The following is a 21,806-nucleotide window of genomic DNA, read 5'->3' on the forward strand; positions in this document are numbered from 1 at the left end:
AAATGGATATAAAAACGGACGCTGCGTTATTTGCGTTAAATATTTTTAATGCGTTAAGCTGAAAAAATTAATTGCCCGCGTTAACGCGTTAACTTGCCCAGCCCTAATATAAAAATATATATATATATATATAGCTATAGCAACAATACAGTTAGTCCACGGTTCAATACACACCTCGGTTTTTAACCACTGTTTTCGGTTCGGTTTGGTTCTGATGGCTTGTCACATCAGTTTTTGTTATTCTATTCTTAAGCAACAGGAACCGCAAGACGTTAAGGAGAAAAAAAGACTATTTTTATTGCAATACTCTTTCTTTATTTTACTTAAAAGAATTGAAAAACCTTACTTAAACTTAAAACTTTACTTGAAAAAAAACCCCTTGTACACATTCCTAGTGTATTGGATAATATAAAATAAATATATATCTCAGATTTACAGTGGCAGCTCAGAGCTGTACAGCAGAATTAAAGTATGAGATTGAATGAATAAATGTAAAAATAAAACACTACATAGACTTCACTATAAAACATACACTGATTCTTATTAAAGCTGCTGTATTAGTTCTTCAGTCAAGAGCAGAGAGAGATTTTCTCTTTGTCTTTTGTTGTTGTATTAACATTAAATGGATATTTTACTCAAATGAAAATTCTGTCATTGAGAAATGAATACAGGTTTGAACAATATTAGAGTGAGTAAATAATGACATAATTTTAGAGGTGAACTGTCCCTTTAAGGACAGCGTGTTCACTATAGGCTGCGCCGCTGTCAATTAAAGACCTGCGCTCATCTAATATACACACACACACTGACTTTACTTTCCCTTTAAACATAACCGACTGTGTTTGTGTTAACCTTGTGTGTATTTGACAGTATTAGCGCAGTAAGACGACTACTTAGTCCACTAATCGCGTGTTTGACAGGCGTTTAGTGCGCGCGCTCGGAAAGGCGCATGATAAAACCGCACACGCGAATGAGCCGGCAAGGCTTTAAAACACATGCAAATAATGAACTTTGGTGATTGTGGATAACTCTAGTGTGCTGTGAGTATAACTAACACTAACCTATGATGTGAATGTATGTCGTGTTGTTCAGTATTGGGATGGAGTCAAATGATAGAATTTGTAGAAAACTAATTAATTCAATGCAAAACCGAAAAACCGCAATTCACAAGCGTGTATTGAACCATGAATGCCGTACCGAACGGTTCAATATTATATTGAGTATTGTGGCATCCCTAATATATATATATATATATATATATATATATATATATATAAAAATACATGTATAATATAAATATAAATATAAATATATATATATATATATATATATATATATATATATATATATATATATATATATATATATATATATATATATATATATATATATATATATATATATATATATATATATAACAAATTAATTAATAAAATAAATAAATAAAATAAAATAATAAATATATACATAAAATATAAAGAATTTATATCTATATATAATATTTATTTTATGTATATATTTTATATATTTTTATGTATTTTTTATAGGGCTGTCAAAAGATTAATCGCGATTAATCGCATCCAAAATAAAAGTTTGTGTTTACATAATATATGTGTGTGTACTCTGTTAATTATTATTTATATATAAATACACACACAAGCATGTATATATTTAAGAAAAAAATATTATTTTTATATATAAAACATTTATATTTACATATATTATAGATTATATAAATGAATATACATATATACATGCAAATATTTCTTAAATATATACATGAATGTGTGTGTATTTATATATAAATAATAATTAACAGAGTACACACACATATATTATGTAAACACAAACTTTTATTTTGGATGCGATTAATCGCGATTAATCTTTTGACAGCCCTAATTTATCATTTTATACATGTATCTTATTAATTTATTTATTTATTTTATGTTTAGATTTTTTGTTTTATTTTATATATTTATTTTATTATTATTATATATATATATATACACACACATACAAATATTTCATGACAGCCAGAATTTTTTGATGTATAAATAATTAAGCTGTGAATATATATATATATATATATACACCTGTGTGAGTCTGTGTGCGCGGCTTCAGAGATCCAATGCCTAGTTAATAACCTATATATTATATTATATTATAATATTCCTGTAATGTATATTCGAGGTTAAAACATTTGTGTAATTAAAGATAAACAGACTGAATATAGGTTTATAACTGGACACATCCGTTCCAAAAACATCAAATATTTTTAAAATTATAATACTGGAAATATTACGAAGAACTAAAATGTTTCTGAACGGCCATCAGGCAATTCTGGGATGTGTCGCTCCAAAGTCATTTGACAGATAAATGTCAAGCTTTAGTTTAGCTCTGCTCACATTAAAAAGGGCCATACATGTGCTGATAAATCAGGCTTTCCCAAATTCACATGAATAAATGTAGCTTAGTGTGATCAGATCAAATCACATCAGGGATAGGGGCGTAGAGAAGGACAGGGTGAGCGCACACTAAGAGATGATGGATGGCCGAGTCCATATGTTGTGTCTTAAGAGCCCGATTTCCTGCCAGTCCAATCAGGAAGCCTCCAGAGCGCGTCTCAGCTGATTGGACGAGCCGAATCATTTTGCAGGCTGGGAAAACGCTGGTCTGCCGGGCTTAGTGCTTGATAATCGAATGTATATGCATCTGTTGAAGCCACACGTTCACATTATTTTAACATTTTCAAAATTATAATGTTTAACAGCTGAATTTGTGGTGAAAAACTACATTACCCATGATGCTGTGCAGAAAATTCCACCAATTAGAGTCACGGCGAGAAAATAACACCAAAAGAGCTCTTTAGCTCCGCCCACTCTCATGATATACAGTTCACTATTATCATAATTAATTAAACATGCCTTTTGAACACTCATTTAGATTTTAACAGATTAAAAACAATGGATTTTGGGAGGGGAATAAAATTTAATTTTAGAAAAAAATAAACACGATTTCATAGGGCCCTAGTGGGCGAAGATAAAATGTTGTTAAATTGTATACGTTTCATTATTTAAATTTATGAATTATGCATTCTTTTTTATAACTAATTAAACTATTTTAATTTAACCATTAAAATGGAGTTTGGGAAATTAAAAACAGAAAAAAAAGAATCCAGAATAACTAAGAAAAAATAATAATTAGACATGGTTTTTGATTACTACAATTGTATTTAACCATTAAAAAAAATCCAAAAAAAATTTAAATGGGGGAAAAAATTTATTTGGGGGGAAAACTGGCTCTGTTGAAGAAACTCGTTTGCATTATTCTGACTTGTTTTTAAAAAAAACGAAACAGCTGCATTTGTGGTGAAAAACTACATTACCCATAATACTGTGCAAATATTCCACCAATAAGAGTCACGTTGAGCATGCTCTTTAGCTCCGCCCACTCTCAGGAATTGTTGTTTAATTGTAATCGGTTCACTAGACATGCTTTATGAATATCTTACATTTGATTTAAACATTAAAATGGAGTTTGGGAAATTGGCAAATTAGTTTCTTCAACAGAAGCAGATGCAATCGCTTGAAATCTGTTTTATTTTTTCCCAAATTCTGTCTTCTCCCATTTAAATTTTTCTGGATTTAGTTTTTTTCTGTTTTTAATTTCCCAAACTCCATTTTAATGTTTAAATCAAATGTAAGATATTCATAAAGCATTTCTAGTGAACCGTTTACAATTTAACAACAATTCCTGAGAGTGGGCGGAGCTAAAGAGCACTTTTGGCACCATTTGCTCAACGTGACTCTAATTGGTGGAATGTTTGCATAGCATCATGGGTAATGTAGTTTTTCACCACAAATGCAGCTGTTTCGTTATTTTAAAAACAAGTTAAAATAATGCAAATTAGTTTCTTCAGCAGAAGCAGATACAATCGCTTGAAATCTGTTTTATTTTTTTCCAAATTCTGTCTTTTCCCATTCAAATTTTTCTGGATTTAGTTTTTTTTTCTGTTTTTAATTTCCCAAACTCCATTTTAATAGTTAAATTAAATTTTAGTAATCAAAAGCATGTCTAATTAACTGAAATCATGAAACTTATACAATATAACAACAATTCATTAAGTTGGTCAAAAACACATTTTTAGTGCCCTATGAAATCTGTTTTATTTTTCCCCAAAATTATTAATTTTTTCCTGTATTCATTTTGTTTCTGTTTTTAATTTCCCAAACTCCATTTTAATGTTTAAATCAAATGTAAGATATTCATAAAGCATTTCTAGTGAACCGTTTACAATTTAACAACAATTCATGAGAGTGGGCGGAGCTAAAGAGCACTTTTGGCGTGATTTGCTCAATGTGACTAATTGGTGGAATATTTGCATAGCATCATGGGTAATGTAGTTTTTCACCACAAATGCAGCTGTTTCGTTATTTTAAAAACAAGTAAAAATAATGCAAATTAGTTTCTTCAGCAGAAGCAGATACAATCGCTTGAAATCTGTTTTATTTTTTTCCAAATTCTGTCTTTTCCCATTCAAATTTTTCTGGATTTAGTTTTTTTTTCTGTTTTTAATTTCCCAAACTCCATTTTAATAGTTAAATTAAATTTTAGTAATCAAAAGCATGTCTAATTAACTGAAATCATGAAACGTATACAATATAACAACAATTCATGAAGTTGGTCAAAAACACATTTTTAGTGCCCTATGAAATCTGTTTTATTTTTCCCCAAAATTATAAATTTTTTCCTGTATTCATTTTGTTTCTGTTTTTAATTTCCCAAACTCCATTTTAATGTTTAAATCAAATGTAAGATATTCATAAAGCATTTCTAGTGAACCGTTTACAATTTAACAACAATTCATGAGAGTGGGCGGAGCTAAAGAGCACTTTTGGCGTGACTTGCTCAATGTGACTCTAATTGGTGGAATATTTGCATAGCATCATGGGTAATGTAGTTTTTCACCACAAATGCAGCTATTTCGTTATTTTAAAAACAAGGTAAAATAATGCAAATGAGTTTCTTCAGCAGAAGCAGATACAATCGCTTGAAATAAGTTAAATTTTTTCCCCAAATTATGTCTTTTTTCCTCATTTAAATTTTTAGAAAAACTACATTACCCATGATGCAGAGCAAAAATTCCCCCAATTAGAGTCACGTTGAGCAAATCACGCCAAAAATGCTCCGCCCGCTCCTATAAAGCACAGCGAATGGCCAATCAAGTCTCATGCTGTCAAAATACCTAATTATGTGATTGTCAATTGCAATGCTTGATGGGATTGTAGTTCTCTGAAGCCATTTTGTCTTGCTTGTTGTGATTGGCTCTGCAGCCGTTAGATCCATGGCTAATATTGCTTTAACGAAGATGTTTTTAAATCCCTAGAAATGGAGAAAAGCCGCACTAATGCACTCGTCTGAATTTCTGCTCATGCAAAACACAAATCCGGCTAGCGTTAGCGCAGCACTGAACCTGCCCGAAAGACAAAACACGCGGCGAGCGATACGAGCGGGCCATATATCAGGATATTCCAGGAGGACCATGGCATATAAAGCATCTAAAGCAGCAGATCTGGGGCAGGAGAGTAACACACACACTCCGCCTCTGAAGTGCTGACGCCGGTAAGAGCGTAAGAGCGGCGCTCCTGCGGGACGAGAGCTGTGATTACACACACACACAACACAAGATACGCTTCATATGACTTTCTAAGTGACCTCTGAAGAATCACGGGCGTCTCTGGGGTCTGACGGGATTACATGTGTTACATTCAATAAAGACCCGCTCTCAGTGCCATGGACACAACACACACACACACACACACACAATCAACATATTCACCATATGAAGACTCTATATGAGATTGATAAAACACAGACGTGAGCTCAACTGTGTCAGGCCTTTTTGTCCCTGGATATTTGATCTAATAAAATAAGCTTGCCAATAATCAGCGTGTGTGTGTGTGTGTGTGTGTGTGTGTGTGACCAAATGTCCCCACAAGGATAGTAAAACCTGAGATCAACTACATTGTGGGGACATTTTTAGGTCCCCATGAGGAAAACATCTTATAAATCAGAATAAATTATGTTTTTTGAAAATGTAAAAATGCAGAATGTCTCCTGTGATGGGTAGGTTTAGGGGCAGTGTGTGTGTGTGTGTGTGTGTGTGTGTGTGATGGGTGGGTTTAGGGGCAGTGTGTGTGTGTGTGTGTGTGCATGTTGTGAGATGGGTAGGTTTAGGGGTAGTGTGTGTGTGTGTGTGTGTGCATGTGTGTGAGATGGGTAGGTTTAGGGGTAGTGTGTGTGTGTGTGTGTGTGTGTGTGTGTGTGTGTGTGTGTGTGCATGTGTGTGAGATGGGTAGGTTTAGGGGTAGTGTGTGTGTGTGTGTGTGTGTGTGTGTGTGTGTGTGTGTGTGTGTGTGTGTGTGTGTGTGTGTGTGTGTGTGCATGTGTGAGATGGGTAGGTTTAGGGGTAGTGTGTGTGTGTGTGTGTGTGTGTGTGTGTGTGTGTGTGTGTGTGTGTGTGTGTGTGTGTGTGTGTGTGTGTGTGCATGTGTGTGAGATGGGTAGGTTTAGGGGTAGTGTGTGTGTGTGTGTGTCTGTGTCTGTGTGTGCGTGCGTGTGAGCGTGCGTGCGTGCGTGTGTGCGCGTGTGTGTGAGATGGGTAGATTTAGGGGTAGTGTGTGTGTGTGCGTGTATGATGGGCAGGTTTAGGGGTAGTGTGTGTGTGTGTGTGTGTGTGTGCGTGTGCGAGATGGGTAGGTTTAGGGGTAGTGTGTGTGTGTGCGTGCGTGTGTGCGTGTGTGTGAGATGGGTAGATTTAGGGGTAGTGTGTGTGTGTGTGTGTGTGTGTGTGTGTGCGTGCGTGTGTGTGAGATGGGTAGATTTAGGGGTAGTGTGTGTGTGTGTGTGTGTGTGTGTGTGTGTGTGTGTGTGTGTGTGTGTGTGTGTGAGATGGGTAGGTTTAGGGGTAGTGTGTGTGTGTGTGCGTGTGTGCGTGTGTGTGTGCGTGCGTGCGTGTGTGTGAGATGGGTAGGTTTAGGGGTAGTGTGTGTGTGTGTGCGTGTGTGTGTGTGTGCGTGCGTCAGTGATGCGCGGGTTGATCCAAAATGAGCGGGTGCCAGCGGTAACGAGTCATCCAAAATAATTTTTAATGATATTCGGGTCGCGGTCGGTCGGGTCATCCTTATTTTCCTTTTGAATGTTGAGCGTTATTAACTTTTTAATAAATACTGACGCGGGACAAAATGCCCGCTTTCCCAACACGTTGAACTGAGCAATGCCATTGTGCCATTTTAATAGGCTACTTTTAAACGCATATAGCTCAGAAAAGTCAGTTTTATGTATTTTCTGAGAGGGGGCGGGATTTTTGTTGTCAGGGGAGAGACGCACACTTCGATTAGACTGGATAAACACATGCAGCATCTTAATTGTTAAGAAAATGAAACAAGATAAATGAATAAATCAATCCATTAGGAGCGCAAACTGTTCTTTTTCTGAATGCTGTATGATATAGTCTAGTGTTATGTAATAAACATGTAATTTAGTTGAAGCTTCTATTCAAAAGCAACTACATCACTCAGCTGGCATAAGAAAGTGAAACTAGCTCTTAAGGGCTTTCTCGCAGTTGACCTGCTGATGACCCTCAAGCCGGGTCGAAACATAAACATCGCGTTCATCAATAATATGCATCTGGAGCTGAAATGGAAAATGATGGGCCGCCTCAAGAACTGCCTGCTCTCGCTGCTGCACCTCTGAGCACCACGCCAGGGCCTGAAACATTTTCTCAATGGCCCAATGAGCTACGATGAGCATTTACTACTTTTAAAAAATGCGGGTCAGGAAGCGGGTCGGGTACAATATTTTCTTCTTTTTTTTTTGCGGTCCGAGTTGCGGGCGGATTAGTTGAAAACGTCGGTCGGGTGCGGGTTGTTTATACATTGACCCGCGCATCACTGGTGTGCGTGCGTGCGTGAGTGTGCGTGTGTGTGAGATGGGTAGATTTAGGGGTAGTGTGTGTGTGCGTGCGTGTGTGTGTGTGCGTGTGTGTGTGTGTGTGTGTGTGCGTGTGTGTGCTTACTGTGGGAAGCGTGTCTTTAGCGTGTCCATGCACTGGCGTGTGGGACGCAGCTGCTCTATGAACCGGCCCATTGTCCTGTATTCTGCTCGGCTGATCTTCATCTGGCTCTCCTGCTTACCTGGAACACAGGTAAAAGAGAAAACATCCATTAATGATCAATAACTTATTCGTCTAGCCGTCACAATCTGGCCCTTGTCAAACTCGCTCAAATCCTTACGCTTGCCCATTTTTCCTGCTTCTAACACATCAACCCTGAGGACAAAATGTTCACTTGCTGCCGAATATATCCCACCCACTAACAGGAGATCATCAGTGTAATTCACTTCACCTGGTCATAATGTTATGCCTGATCGGTGTGTGTGTGTGTGTGTGTGTGTGTGTGTGTGTGTGTGTGTGTGTGTGTGTGTGTGTGTGTGTGTATACAGTACTGTGCAAAAGTCAAGTACATTAGCAAAATGGCTCCTGGTACACACCAAACTCTCTGGATTATTACAATAAATGCCAAAATGAATGTTTACTGTATACAGAAGATGCTAGTTAAGAACTACAGGTTTGTTCCATCATATAAAGGCGAGATAAAACATCGCATGTGTGTGTTTTCCATCTAAACACTACATTTGACACACAGATATTACACATATCGTTACACACACAAACATGAGGAGAGCTGTCAGCTCACGCGCACGCACACACACGCACGCGCACGCACGCCAGCTGTACTGTACCTGCGCCCGCCGCGCTGCTGCTGCCTGACACGGCATCCATGATCAAATTAAAAACACTTTCACAACACAAACACACACTGTTAGCACCGTAAACACGTCAGACTTCAGCTTACGGCGACACTTCCTCATCAGCTCCCGCGAACGCGTTCAAACGCGACATCAGAGGAAACGCGCTCCTGATTGGCCGCGCCGACTGTTGTCATTGAGCATAGCGGGAGCCGATTGGAGGGTTGTGACGCGAGGCTTTCTGTTGCTATAATAAGGATAAATACATTTGTTATTGCTAACATGAAGAAAGTGACATTTTATCGATTTCAGCTCCAGGATTGTAGTTTCATTACTCTACAAAGAAATAGTCATTACAACTTAAACCTATGGGCGATACATTGTGCTTTTAAACATAAACATTATGCCACACTAATATTTCTGGACGAGCGTTTAACGTTTATAAAAATGATTTAAAACATATTACGAATAAAATCTAATATAATACAGTATTTAATTATATAATTACAAACTGACATGTTCAACATGTTTAATACAAAGTCTGAATTCATTTTGGTTGGACATTTTGGCTGACAAAGTGTTATTTTTGTCTCTATGTTAAGGGCTACTTCATCAAAATGGCTCATTTCATTCAGTGTTTCTGACCTCTGACTGTGTTCATTATTTCTCCTTTCAGTCTTTCAGACTCGTCTGGAGACACGGGCTCTTTTTATTATGGCATTCTGACTGCATGCTGATTCACTGTTACATTTAATATTCTGAAAATATAATTCCTATAATTCCCTTCACATAAAGCGCCATGTTCACATGTTTCACCTCAGACTGGTAAAGACTGTTTCGCCGCTTCTGAGAACCACATAAGTGTATCAGAGAGTAATCCAGTGTCTGTGAGAAGGCAGTGCGTGACCTCTGACCCCTGAATCAGGGAGTGATCCTCAGAAAGGGCCCGGGACAGAAGCAGATAGACATCTGGGGTCCCGCGGCGGCGTGAGGCTGATTGCTGAGAGAGCGAGGTCAGGTTCAGCCTCACAGGTAGAGCATCTGAGGATCAGCCGAGCTGGAATCAAAGGATCAGTGATACAATCAGAGCATGTAATGGCTGTAAAGAGCGGATCAGAGGGGTGTGTGTGTGTGTGTGTGTGTGTGTTGACTTGAGCAGCTTTAACCAAAATACAACTGAACCTCTCCATCATAATATAAACGCATAATAAAAGTTCCTTTAATACATGTTGTCACGCTTTAGTATCACATGAAAAGATAACAAAACCGGAATCACCGGGTTCCAACTAGCCCCAGTCCATCCTGTATGTGTCACAGTGAACTCAAAAACAAACAAGAGCTGGATACAAATACAGTGAGTTTAATAAAAGAATAAACATAATAACAGCTTAATAAAAGTCGACGGCGCTTCTGGACACTGTTAACATAGGGCTTCCTTTTGGCACAGTACAGTTTTAACTGGCATTTGTGGATGTAACTGCGTATTGTGGTACTTGACAAAGGTTTGCCAAAGTAGTCCTGAGCCCATGTGGTGATATCGCTTCTAGATGATGACGATTCTTGATGCAGTGCCGCCTGAGGGGTCGGAGATCACGGTTGTTCAGCTTAGGCTTGCGCCCTTGTCCTTTACGCACTGAAATTCCTCCAGATTCCTTGAATCTTTTAATTATGTTTTGCACTGTTGAATGTGAAATATCCAAATCTCTTCCTATCTTTCTTTGAGGAACATTCAAATTCAATTAAATTCAAATTTATTTGTATAGCGCTTTTCACAATACACATTGTTTCAAAGCAGCTTTACAGAAAGTGCATTTCATAAATGTACATTGAAAAATTCAATAATTTTCTCACGTATTTGTTGGCAAACTGGCGATCCTCGGCCCATCTTTGCTCCTAAAGGATTAGACCTTTCTTGGATGCTGCTTTTGTACCAAATCATAATTACAATCACCTGTTGACATCACCTGTTTCAAATCACATAATTATTTAACCATTTTACCTCCATTACTAGCCCTAAATTGCTCCTGTCCCAACTTTTTTTTGAAATGTGTTGCAGGTCTGAATGACAGGAAAGGATGCATATTTACAAATGACATGAAGTTGACCAGACAAAACATGAAATATTTTGTGTTCATATTGTCTGCAATGAAATACAAGTCAAAGTAAATTTAGAAATCACTTCTTTTTTTCTTTTTTTTTGCGTTTTCCATACTGTCCCAACTTTTTCTGATTTGGGGTTGTACTATTTTAATATTTTCTTCATTTTTATTGAAAATAAATGCCTTTCCGATCTGATATGTGATGGGAAAAGGGAGAAGATTGAGCTCTGCGAAAGGCGGACTCTAACCGTGGGTCGATTTGTGTCAAAACTAGATGCCGTGCGTCTTACCCCTACACTACTGCCACTCTCAATGATATGGCGATTTCCGTAATTTTGTCTTTCCGAACTATACGTTTAGCAAGCAAAGCAGTATATTTGTACTTAATGTAATTGTCATCTACTCCAGTAAAAAAATTCTGAGGACCCAACCACATTTTTTTTGCTTCCGACACCCATGCACCAAACATAACATCCATGTAGGACAAGACTCAACGAGGACCACAAGAAACACTAGGGTTTAAATCCACAAGGGGTAATGGACACACCTGGAAACGTTCAAAGAACTTATCAACAAGAAAAACTACAAAGGACTACACAACATGGCGTAAGACAGGAAGTAACACAAGATAAGGGGAAAACAAGACCGGAATTTTGACTGGAGGGCTGGAGTCATCTCGGGACTCTGGACAGGGGCTGGAGCCATCTCGGGACTCTGGACAGGAGCTGGAGCCATCTAGGGACTCTGGACAGGGGCTGGAGCCATCTCGGGACTCTGGACAGGAGCTGGAGCCATCTCGGGACTCTGGACAGGGGCTGGAGCCATCTCGGGACTCTGGACAGGGGCTGGAGCCATCTCGGGACTCTGGACAGGGACTGAAGCCATCTCGGGACTCTGGACAGGGGCTGGAGCCATCTCGGGACTCTGGACAGGAGCTGGAGCCATCTCGGGACTCTGGACAGGAGCTGGAGCCATCTCGGGACTCTGGACAGGGGCTGGAGCCATCTCGGGACTCTGGACAGGGGCTGGAGCCATCTCGGGACTCTGGACAGGGACTGAAGCCATCTCGGGACTCTGGACAGGGACTGAAGCCATCTCGGGACTCTGGACAGGGACTGAAGCCATCTCGGGACTCTGGACAGGGGCTGGAGCCATCTCGGGACTCTGGACAGGAGCTGGAGCCATCTAGGGACTCTGGACAGGGGCTGGAGCAATCTCGGGACTCTGGACAGGGACTGGACAGGGGCTGGACTGGAGCCATCTCGGGACTCTGGACAGGAGCTGGAGCCATCTCGGGACTCTGGACAGGAGCTGGAGCCATCTCGGGACTCTGGACAGGGACTGGAGCCATCTCGGGACTCTGGACAGGGGCTGGAGCAATCTCGGGACTCTGGACAGGGACTGGACAGGGGCTGGACTGGAGCCATCTCGGGACTCTGGACAGGAGCTGGAGCCATCTCGGGACTCTGGACAGGGGCTGGAGCCATCTCGGGACTCTGGGCAGGGGCTGGAGCCATCTCGGGACTCTGGACAGGGGCTGGAGCCATCTCGGGACTCTGGACAGGGGCTGGAGCAGGAGCCATCTCGGGACTCTGGGCAGGGGCTGGAGCCATCTCGGGACTCTGGACAGGGGCTGGAGCCATCTCGGGACTCTGGACTGGGTTGGAGCCATTTTGGGACTCTGGACTGGGGCTGGAGCCATCTCGGGACCCTGGACAGGAGCTGGAGCCATCTCGGGACCCTGGACAGGAGCTGGAGCCATCTCGGGACTCTGGACTGGGTTGGAGCCATTTTGGGACTCTGGACTGGGTTGGAGCCATCTCTGGACTTTGGACTGGGTTGGAGCCATCTCGGGACTCTGGGCAGGGGCTGGAGCCATTTTGGGACTCTGGACTGGGTTGGAGCCATCTCTGGACTTTGGACTGGGTTGGAGCCATCTAGGGACTCTGGACAGGGCCTGGAATCAATGTTTGTGCAGCCCACACACACAAAATTGCTGTGGCCTAATGCCCATCCCTGCCCTCTCTGAAGATTCAGGTGTGGCGGCCATTTTGGCTGATAACTCTTGCACTCCATTACATGAAAAGACTCAGGCTTGGTGGCCATCTTGGCTGAGGGCTCAGGCGTGGCATCTTGGCTGAAGGATCTGGACTGTCGGCCATGATGGCTGGGGGAGTGCTGCGTTCCTCCTCTGTGACTCCCACAATTGACCTATCGGTAAGCCCCGCCCCCCTTAGTTACTGTTGCTAACTCGGACAAACAAACACAGTTGCTATATGTTACAATGTACAGCTGTCAGTGTGAAAACCTTATCCCGAGATGTGTTTGGACACAGATAGCGTATATCCCGTCCGAATGATGGCCAAACTTTACTGATGGTTTATCAAGTTTATTACATCGTTTTTCACTCAAAAAAAAAAATTGTAAGAGCTGAACAAACAAACAAAGCATAAGAAGTGCGCATTAACGTCTCATTCACAAACTCGCTCTCTCCGTGGCATTACTACAAACATACACAGCAAATTACACAAAAACACTCACAGTAAACAAACATTTACACAGACCTTATGAGTTTTCGGGGGTGCAGTTAATGACTGGTGAACTTTGTATCTGCAAAACTACTCAGATAAACTGTGTGCGAGCTCTTCCTTTCACTAGCTGTAGACTATAATACCCATCAATATAGGAGTCCTCCTTATAAGACAGATAATGCAGACCTTTAAACATATCTAAACTCACAGAAATAAAATAAATATGGTGAGAGATTAATTTGGAAGCGATGGTTTACAGATCTCAATGCAAACGGGAGAAGCCTCTTGTTACGATCGCAGATGAACATCCAGGATCAACACTGTTCATGTTCCGCAGGGTAAGATTACATACAGTCACATTTAATCAGCAGTTTAATATGGAGAGATGCACTGAAATGTAGACCTTTGTGTCTCTGACCTACACCATTGCATGAGAACCGTTAGTTATAGTTAGTCGGTTTGTACGTTAGCAGGGAATTACTAACTCTAATCGTAACTTAATGAGAGTTTGACAAACAGAAACTCCTCTCAGGATCGCTGGAGTCAGAGTTACAGTTCCTCAGGCACGACATTTGAGCATTTGTGTAGACAGCTTCGGATTCTCCAATGTTTCTCTATGGCGCTGAAACCCAAAGATGTCCGAGTTCCGGTCCCAGCGCCACTGATACTCAACTGCTATTGGCTCATCTGTGTTCGATGGGAGGGGCTTACCGATAGGTCAATTAAAGGTCCCGTGTTTTTTTGAAGCTTTGATTGTGTTTACAGTGTGCAATATAACATGTGTTCATGTTTCATGTGTAAAAAAACACAGTATTTTTCACACAATTTACTGATCTGTATACCGCTGTTTTCACTGTCCTAAAAACGGCCTGAGAATTTCCTCGTTCTATGAAGTCCCTCCTTCAGAAACACGTAACGAGTTCTGATTGGGCCAGCGGTTCCCGTGTTGTGATTGGACAGCAGCTTAGCACATGTCGCCCGGGAAGGTCACGCCTCTTCCCATAACGGGGAGATGAACGCGCTCAAACTACAGCCCCTGAAGGCCAAACAAAGGTGACTTGACTCCGGGATGAAAATAACAGCGTCTGGACGACATGGCGACAAACGCAACCGGACCGAACCGAACGCAACACTTCCTCTTCTCCACGAGGGAGCAACACGACCACGCCCCCTTTTTCGCGTATTCTTGTGGGCGGAGGTTAGTCGACAAACTGCTCTACTGACGTCATTAAAGCAGGAAGTACCAGGATGTAGAACAAACCGGCCGTTCGCTGTAGGCTTTGAAAGGGAACTTCTGTTAAATAAAATATCTCGCTTGGCATTATCTCGCTTTGAAAAATGGGATCACGAAGAACAGGACCTTTAAAGCAGAGCCGCTCAGATAGCCCCCCCAATGAAAGGTATCACCTCCATTTTGTCCAAATGAGCCGGTTGGATAAAGTCTGTCACACAGTCGTCCTCAGTGACGGATACGCATAATCCAGGCTGAGCGCGGTTCCCCCTCAGCACGATTTGCATCCGGTAGAAATGAGAAATTGCGTAATTCATGGCGGTACGATCGAAAAGGGCACATGCGCTTTCACCATTTTTCTTTTTTTTTTTACAGAAATGTACGTTTTACAGTAGTTTTCTGTTATTTTAAGGTATATTTAAAACTCTGTAAAATGACAAACAAAATCTGTAGATAAATATCTTGACTGTTATTTTAAGTATTATATCATTAATGGCAAATTACAGTAATTCTCATTTTTTTATTCAGGATAATTACTGTATTATTTATGTGTGTGTGAGTATGTGTGTGTGAGTATGTGTGTATGAGTATGTGTGTGTGTGTGTGTGTGTGTGTGGGGGGGGTTGTGTGTGTGTGAGTATGTGTGTGTATTGGTTGTATTTTTGTGTGTGTGAGTGTGTGTGTGTGTGTGTAGTGTTTATATGTGTGGGCATGTTTTCGTGAAATATCAGGACACAAATGTGTATAATGACATGGGTATTACAAAAAGAGGGTGAAATATGAGGACGTTCCCCATGTCCTCACTTTTCAAAATGCTTATAAATCACACAGAACAAGTTTTTTTTCACAGAAAGTGAACTGCACAGTCTCCTGTGAGGGTTAGGTTTAGGGACAGGGGCAGTGTGTGTGTGTGTGTGTGTGTGTGTGTGTGTGTGTGTGTGTGTGTGTGTGTGTGTGTGTGTGTGTGTGTGTGTGTGTGTGTGTGTGTGTGTGTGTGTGTGTGTGTGTGTGTGTGTGTGTGTGTGTGTGTGTGTGTGAGGGCTAGGTTTAGGGGTAGGGGCAGTGTGTGTGTGTGTGTGTGTGTGTGTGTGTGTGTGTGTGTGTGTGTGTGTGTGTGTGTGTGTGTGTGTGTGTGTGTGTGTGTGTGTGTGTGTGTGTGTGTGTGTGTGGACTGGTAATCCCTACATTATGGGGACACAATGTCCCCACAACGATGGCAATATCCAAAATCCTCGTCCTTGTGGGGACATTTTTAGGTCCCCATGAGGAAAACATCTTATAAATCAGACTAAGTGATGTTTTTTGAAAATGTAAAAATGCAGAATGTCTCCTGTGATGGGTAGGGGCAGTGTGTGTGTGTGTGTGTGTGTGTGTGTGTGTGTGTGTGTGTGTGTGTGTGTGTGTGTGTGTGTGTGTGTGTGTGTGTGTGTGTGTGTGTGTGTGTGTGTGTGTGTGTGTGTGTGTGTGTGTGTGTGTGTGTGTGTGTGTGTGTGTGTGTGTGTGTGTGTGTGTGTGTGTGTGAGTGAGTGAGTGAGTGAGTGAGTGAGTGAGTGAGTGAGTGAGTGAGTGAGTGAGTGAGTGTGTGTGTGTGTGTGTGTGTGTGTGTGTGTGTGTGTGTGTGTGTGTGTGTGTGTGTGTGTGTGTGTGTGTGTGTGTGTGTGTGTGTGTGTGTGTGTGTGAGTGAGTGAGTGAGTGAGTGTGTGTGTGTGTGTGTGTGTGTGTGTGTGTGTGTGTGTGTGTGTGTGTGTACTTGTCTACCTATCTAACAGGGGACCTTGGTGTCGTAACACACTCACTAACAGGGGACCTCTGAGCCAAGAGGGGACATTTTTCAGGTCCCCTGTTGGTCATGCTTTAAATCATGTTAAAATCAAGTAAAAACACTAAAAAAACGCTCTGGTGATTTTTTTTTTCTTTTGACCAAGTGGGGACCTACAAGTGTGTGTGTTTAAATAATGTGAAAATTAAGTAAAAACACTCTAGTAATTTTTTTTAAAACTTATGACCAAGTGGGGACCTAAGTGTGTGTGTGTGTGTTTAAGGTCATACTCAGCAGCTCCCCTGTAGGCTGGAGCAGGAACTGTAAGGGCTCTTAAACACACGTCGTTCACACACACTCCTCTATTGTTTGAATGGCCTGCTGTCCCAGAGAGACTCTGCTGTTTAACAGGCTGCTTACTAAAGGAACAAGCATTACATCGCTTTACTAGATACCCTGACTAGTTTCAAACTTTGCATTACATTACAATTAAATTCTACACAGAATCCAAGAAAAAAGGATTTAAAAATCTAAACAACCAGAATGTAATTAGAAGTTTTGTGTTTGTATTTTTTATTTTAACATATTTTAATGACAGTAGCCTATATTCATTGAACATTATTTCATTTATCAAAATAAACAGAAAATAGTACAAACTTTACTATTCTTTTAAACAAGTGTTAAGACATTATTAAAAAAAAAAAACATTTTAGCTCAAGTATTTGTATAAATAATGTGTGACTTTTGCCCCATGTAAAATGGGGTTTAAAAGGCCCAACTTACCACCTTATACATTTATGAGTTTTTTTAAACAAACCACTTTTGATTTATTTATGATTTACACAATGACTCGGTCCCCTGTTAGATAGTAAATCACGACACCAGTGTGTTTGCTTTGTCATTTCTTGCCATCATAAACACACTATGGAGATTTAGAGTTTTTATAGCAATAACTGAGTTTTAAGAGTTAAATCAAGCAGAAATATTTCTCTAATGTATTAATTGCAGATGCTCTTTGAATAATGATTATGTTAAACACAATGACTCGGTCCCCTGTTAGATAGTAAATCACGACACCAGTGTGTTTGCGTTGTCATTTCTTATCATCATAAACACACTGTGGAGATTTAGAGTTTTTATAGCAATAACTGAGTTTTAAGAGTTAAATCAAGCAGAAATATTTCTATAATGTATTAATTGCAGATCATCTTTGAATAATGATTATGTTAAACACAATGACTCGGTCCCCTGTTAGATAGTAAATCACGACACCAGTGTGTTAGCGTTGTCATTTCTTGCCATCTCAAACACACTGTAGATATTCCCTGTATATATTGAGATAACTCAATTATATGGTGACTTGCATTAAAACGTTTATCCGTCTCAATTAAATTATGTGAACTGAATGACTTTTAATATTGACACTTTAGTTGTTTAACCAACTGATGATTTTCAACTCAGCAATCAACACACAACTGAGTTTTGACCTCCAAAATCTTATTATAGTGTATTTTTATGGTAAGTATTGGTGTTTTATGTTTTAAATCAAGCAGAAATCACTCTTTAAGGAAACAATTGCAGGTCACACTTTATACAGTGAACATTGGATGGTAAAACACAACGCCTGTTTGATTGCTTTGCCATTTCTTGCCATCACAAACACACTGTAGAGATTTTGAAGGTCAGAACTAAATTTTATGGTGACTTGCATGAAAATGTTCATCCGTCTCAATTAAATTATGCGAACTAAATGACTTTTAACATTGACACTTTAGTTGAAGATTTTCAACTCAACAATCAACACACAACTGAGTTTTGACCTCCAAAATCATTATACAGTGTATATTAAATTTAAATAAAAAATATAAAATTTCTTTACAAAACAAGTTTGACTCTCTACTGCTTATTCATTATTGTTTATGTTACATGGTCTATGTTTACATTACAGTATAAAATTGTTACTAAGTTTTCCCCTTTTATATAGATGGTAATGACTAAATATCCTCGCACACCGAAATTTTCACACATTAAAAAAAAAAGATCAAGCAGGTTTACACACAGCCTCTGAAACTTTCCTTCGTCATCAAAAAAATCTGATCAGGTTCAGTTTTCTGCATTTTTCGCATCCATAGCAAGCATTTTAAGAGGGGTTTCAAATTTCTGTGTTATTCATTTTTGTGTTAAAATTTTGAACATAAGTTGAACAGTTTAAAAAAGAAAGTGTGAACGTTCAAATTAGCCTTTATAGTTCATAAAGTTTTGCTGGCGTTTGTATCTAATTGAGAAAATAATGAATAAATGATCCACAGTTTAGCCACATAGGCTGATGTGATCCCTGAGTGAAGAGTTTTGAAAAAGTGATGAGTATTCAGAAATGTGTCCTAGCAGATGTTTAAAAAACCCTGTAATATCACTATTAGTAAGGGATCACTGTATAATATCAGTCTTTAAATGTGAGATATTTAAAGTGAACCTAAAGTATACTTGCAATAGTGTGATTTTAGCACAATTAAATATACTTAATGGATGTTTCACAAAAGCGTTGTTTAGTGATATTGCGTCCTTGTGTTCCTGCTCTACGTCATCATCAACTGTCGAAGTTCAATTACAATACTCAAGAACACATGTACAGAGGATGCACAAAAGTACCCGGATGTTATAAGATATATAAGTATATGAAAACAATGTCTACAATAATATGAAATAAATGTTTTAATAGGTTATGTTTGTGGTTATTTTGTGTTAGCCACTATATAATATGCAACAAGTGTGCAACAAGTTCGCAGCACATCTCAATTTCTGTTCTGTGTCCTCACAAACTTCTGAGCTCGTTCTTTCAAGATCACATAGCAAGACTGGTCTCCACGAAAACACAAGTCCCTTCTTTGCATTCCCAGAATTGCGAAACAGCCATCATTAAGAAATGTGCATTGTGCAATAAAGAAATACTCCAAGAATAATCATAATATTTATATCAGTAAGTCTGATGCAGGTCACTAGGGTTTACAATATTTTATGCTTTAATACTATCAAAAAAATTGTTACGGCCATTTCACACTGAACGCGACAAAGTGAGGTGAATCGTTGATGAATGAAGGTTTAACACCGAACGCCACTCAAACCATCATCGAGGACTTGCTATAATTATATAATAGGCAGACATGCATTATTTCTAGTGATTTATGATTGTAATATAATTGACCAATCCAGAGCGAATGCGATCTCTGACTCATAACACTCACACACGTGGAAGAAAACGGACAATTCTCTTCTGATAGCATATAATGGTGGAAAAAGAAGTAAACTTGAGAATTACATATGGCATATCTTGCTTTATTATGCTGAGATTGATCGAGCCTGCTATAAATAACTCCATACAGATCTATTGTTTTACAAAAATAATCTATTGTTTACAAAAGGAGAAAACGTGTGTACTTTAATGTAAACTTGGACCATGTGACATAAACTGAAGTTAACAGCAAAAAAATATACTATAATGCTGACTGTTGTTAGTGTTTTTTGTTGTATGAGTTAAAAGTGTATATGTTGGGTGAATCCTCATTGTGTTCTGGAAGAATGAGTTGATTTAAGACATCAATGAAGTGTTTTGGTAGTTTTAGCACATTTTGAACGTGAAATTATGAATAGAGAAAGGTGTCCTAGCGATTGTAGCTGAGAGATAGACGTCAAACAGACTCAAACAAAGACCCAGAATTCTGTGGTGTTACAGTGCTTTAAATGGCTGCTGTAAGGTTTCTTTATGAAATAACAGGCACAATGGCAAAGATATTTCTGCAAAAACTCCAAAGTAATGTTCGGTTGCAGTGAGAAAGTCACGAGCTAAAAAAACTCTATCCTTAATGTGTGTATTTAGCCCAGTGTAGATTAGTTTGCTTACACATCCCCCAAACTCCATTTACATATGAATACAGGAAAGGCCAAAGCCATTGTCTCACAGGTGAGGAACAGACCTTAAAGAGCTGTTACACCCATGTCACAGAAACCAACTTCTCATCCAAGCTAGAGAAAATGCTGGGATTTACCTTGGAAAATTAAATCAATGTACACTTTTTCCAATCCCTACGACACATTTTTCAATACTTGGATCACTTTTTTAAAACTCTTCACACACTTCTCCAAACTGAATTTCAGCTTGGCACAGCAGTTATTTTAATGTTCAAAATGCACTAAAACTACCAAAAAGGATTCTGAGGATTCAAAGGAATCACCCAACAAACACACTTTTTAAATCATAAAACACAGACCTAAAACACATGATCATTACAAAATGTTTTCTTTTGTAAAATTTTCTTTTCAAAACAAGACTTACACTATAATTCACTGCAGTTTATGTTACATGGTCCTTGGTCCAGTACAGTATAACATTATTCCTAAATGTTTCTCTTTTGAATGGATGGCAATGCAATTTAAAAACTAACACCAGCTAAATCTATTTGTTTTGATAGTATTTTATATTTTAGATTCAAAATACAACTCCAAATCAGAAAAAGTTGGGACATTATGGAAAACACAAAAAAAAAAAAAAAAAAAAAAGAGGTGATTTCTAAATTTACTTTGACTTGTATTTCATTGCAGACAATATGAACACAAAATATTTCATGTTTTGTCTGGTCAACTTCATGTAATTTGTAAATATGCATCCTTTCCTGTCATTCAGACCTGCAACACATTTCAAAAAAAGTTTGGACAGTAAAGCATTTACCACTTTGTAATGTTGCCATTCCTTTTCACAACACTTAAAAGACGTTTAGGGACTGAAGACACCAAGTGATGAAGTGTTTCAGGAGTAATTTTGTCCCATTCTTCCTGCAAACAAGTCTTAAGGTGGGCAACAGTACGGGCTCTTCCACACATTCTCTATTGGAGACAGGTCGGGACTGAGGCAGGCCAGTCAAGAACCCGAACCCTCTTCCTCCACAGCCAGGACTGCAGAATGTGTGCAGAATGTGCTTTTGCATTGTCTTGTTGAAATATGCATGGACGTCCCTGGAAAAGATGTCTTCTTGAAGGCAGCATATTATGCTCCAAAATCTCTATGTACTTTTCAGCATTAATGGTGCCTTCACAGGACCTTTCTTGGATGCTGCTTTTGTAGCAAATCATAATTACAATCACCTGTTGACATCACCTGTTTCAAATCACATCATTATTTAACCATTTTACCTCATTACTAGGCCTAAATTGCTCCTGTCCCAACTTTTTTTGAAATGTGTCTGAATTGCAGGTCTGAATGACAGGAAAGGATGCATATTTACAAATGACATGAAGTTGACCAGACAAAACATGAAATATTTTGTGTTCATATTGTCTGCAATGAAATACAAGTCAAAGTAAATTTAGAAATCACTTCTTTTTTT

At 39.2% G+C, this 21,806-nt stretch overlaps 1 protein-coding gene across 2 annotated transcripts in view; it reads right to left on the bottom strand.

Moving 5' to 3' along the window:
- The window catches only part of cdin1 (CDAN1 interacting nuclease 1), a 130,958-nt gene extending 121,990 nt beyond the window's left edge, over positions 1-8,968 (bottom strand). Inside the window, exons 1-2 of one of the 2 annotated variants that reach the window (XM_079833759.1) lie at positions 8,803-8,968; positions 8,078-8,195 (exon numbers count right to left, since the gene is read on the bottom strand). In XM_079833759.1, the coding sequence (XP_079689885.1) occupies positions 8,078-8,195; positions 8,803-8,842 (158 nt within the window). In that variant the 5' untranslated portion in view covers positions 8,843-8,968. The remainder of the gene's footprint in view (positions 1-8,077; positions 8,196-8,802) is intronic. The other variant, XM_079833758.1, reaches the window with a different exon arrangement.
- Between the last annotated feature and the right edge of the window lie 12,838 nt (positions 8,969-21,806).

Source organism: Gobio gobio, assembly GCF_949357685.1.
Source record: "Gobio gobio genome assembly, chromosome: 13".
Taxonomy (NCBI): Eukaryota; Metazoa; Chordata; class Actinopteri; order Cypriniformes; family Gobionidae; genus Gobio; species Gobio gobio.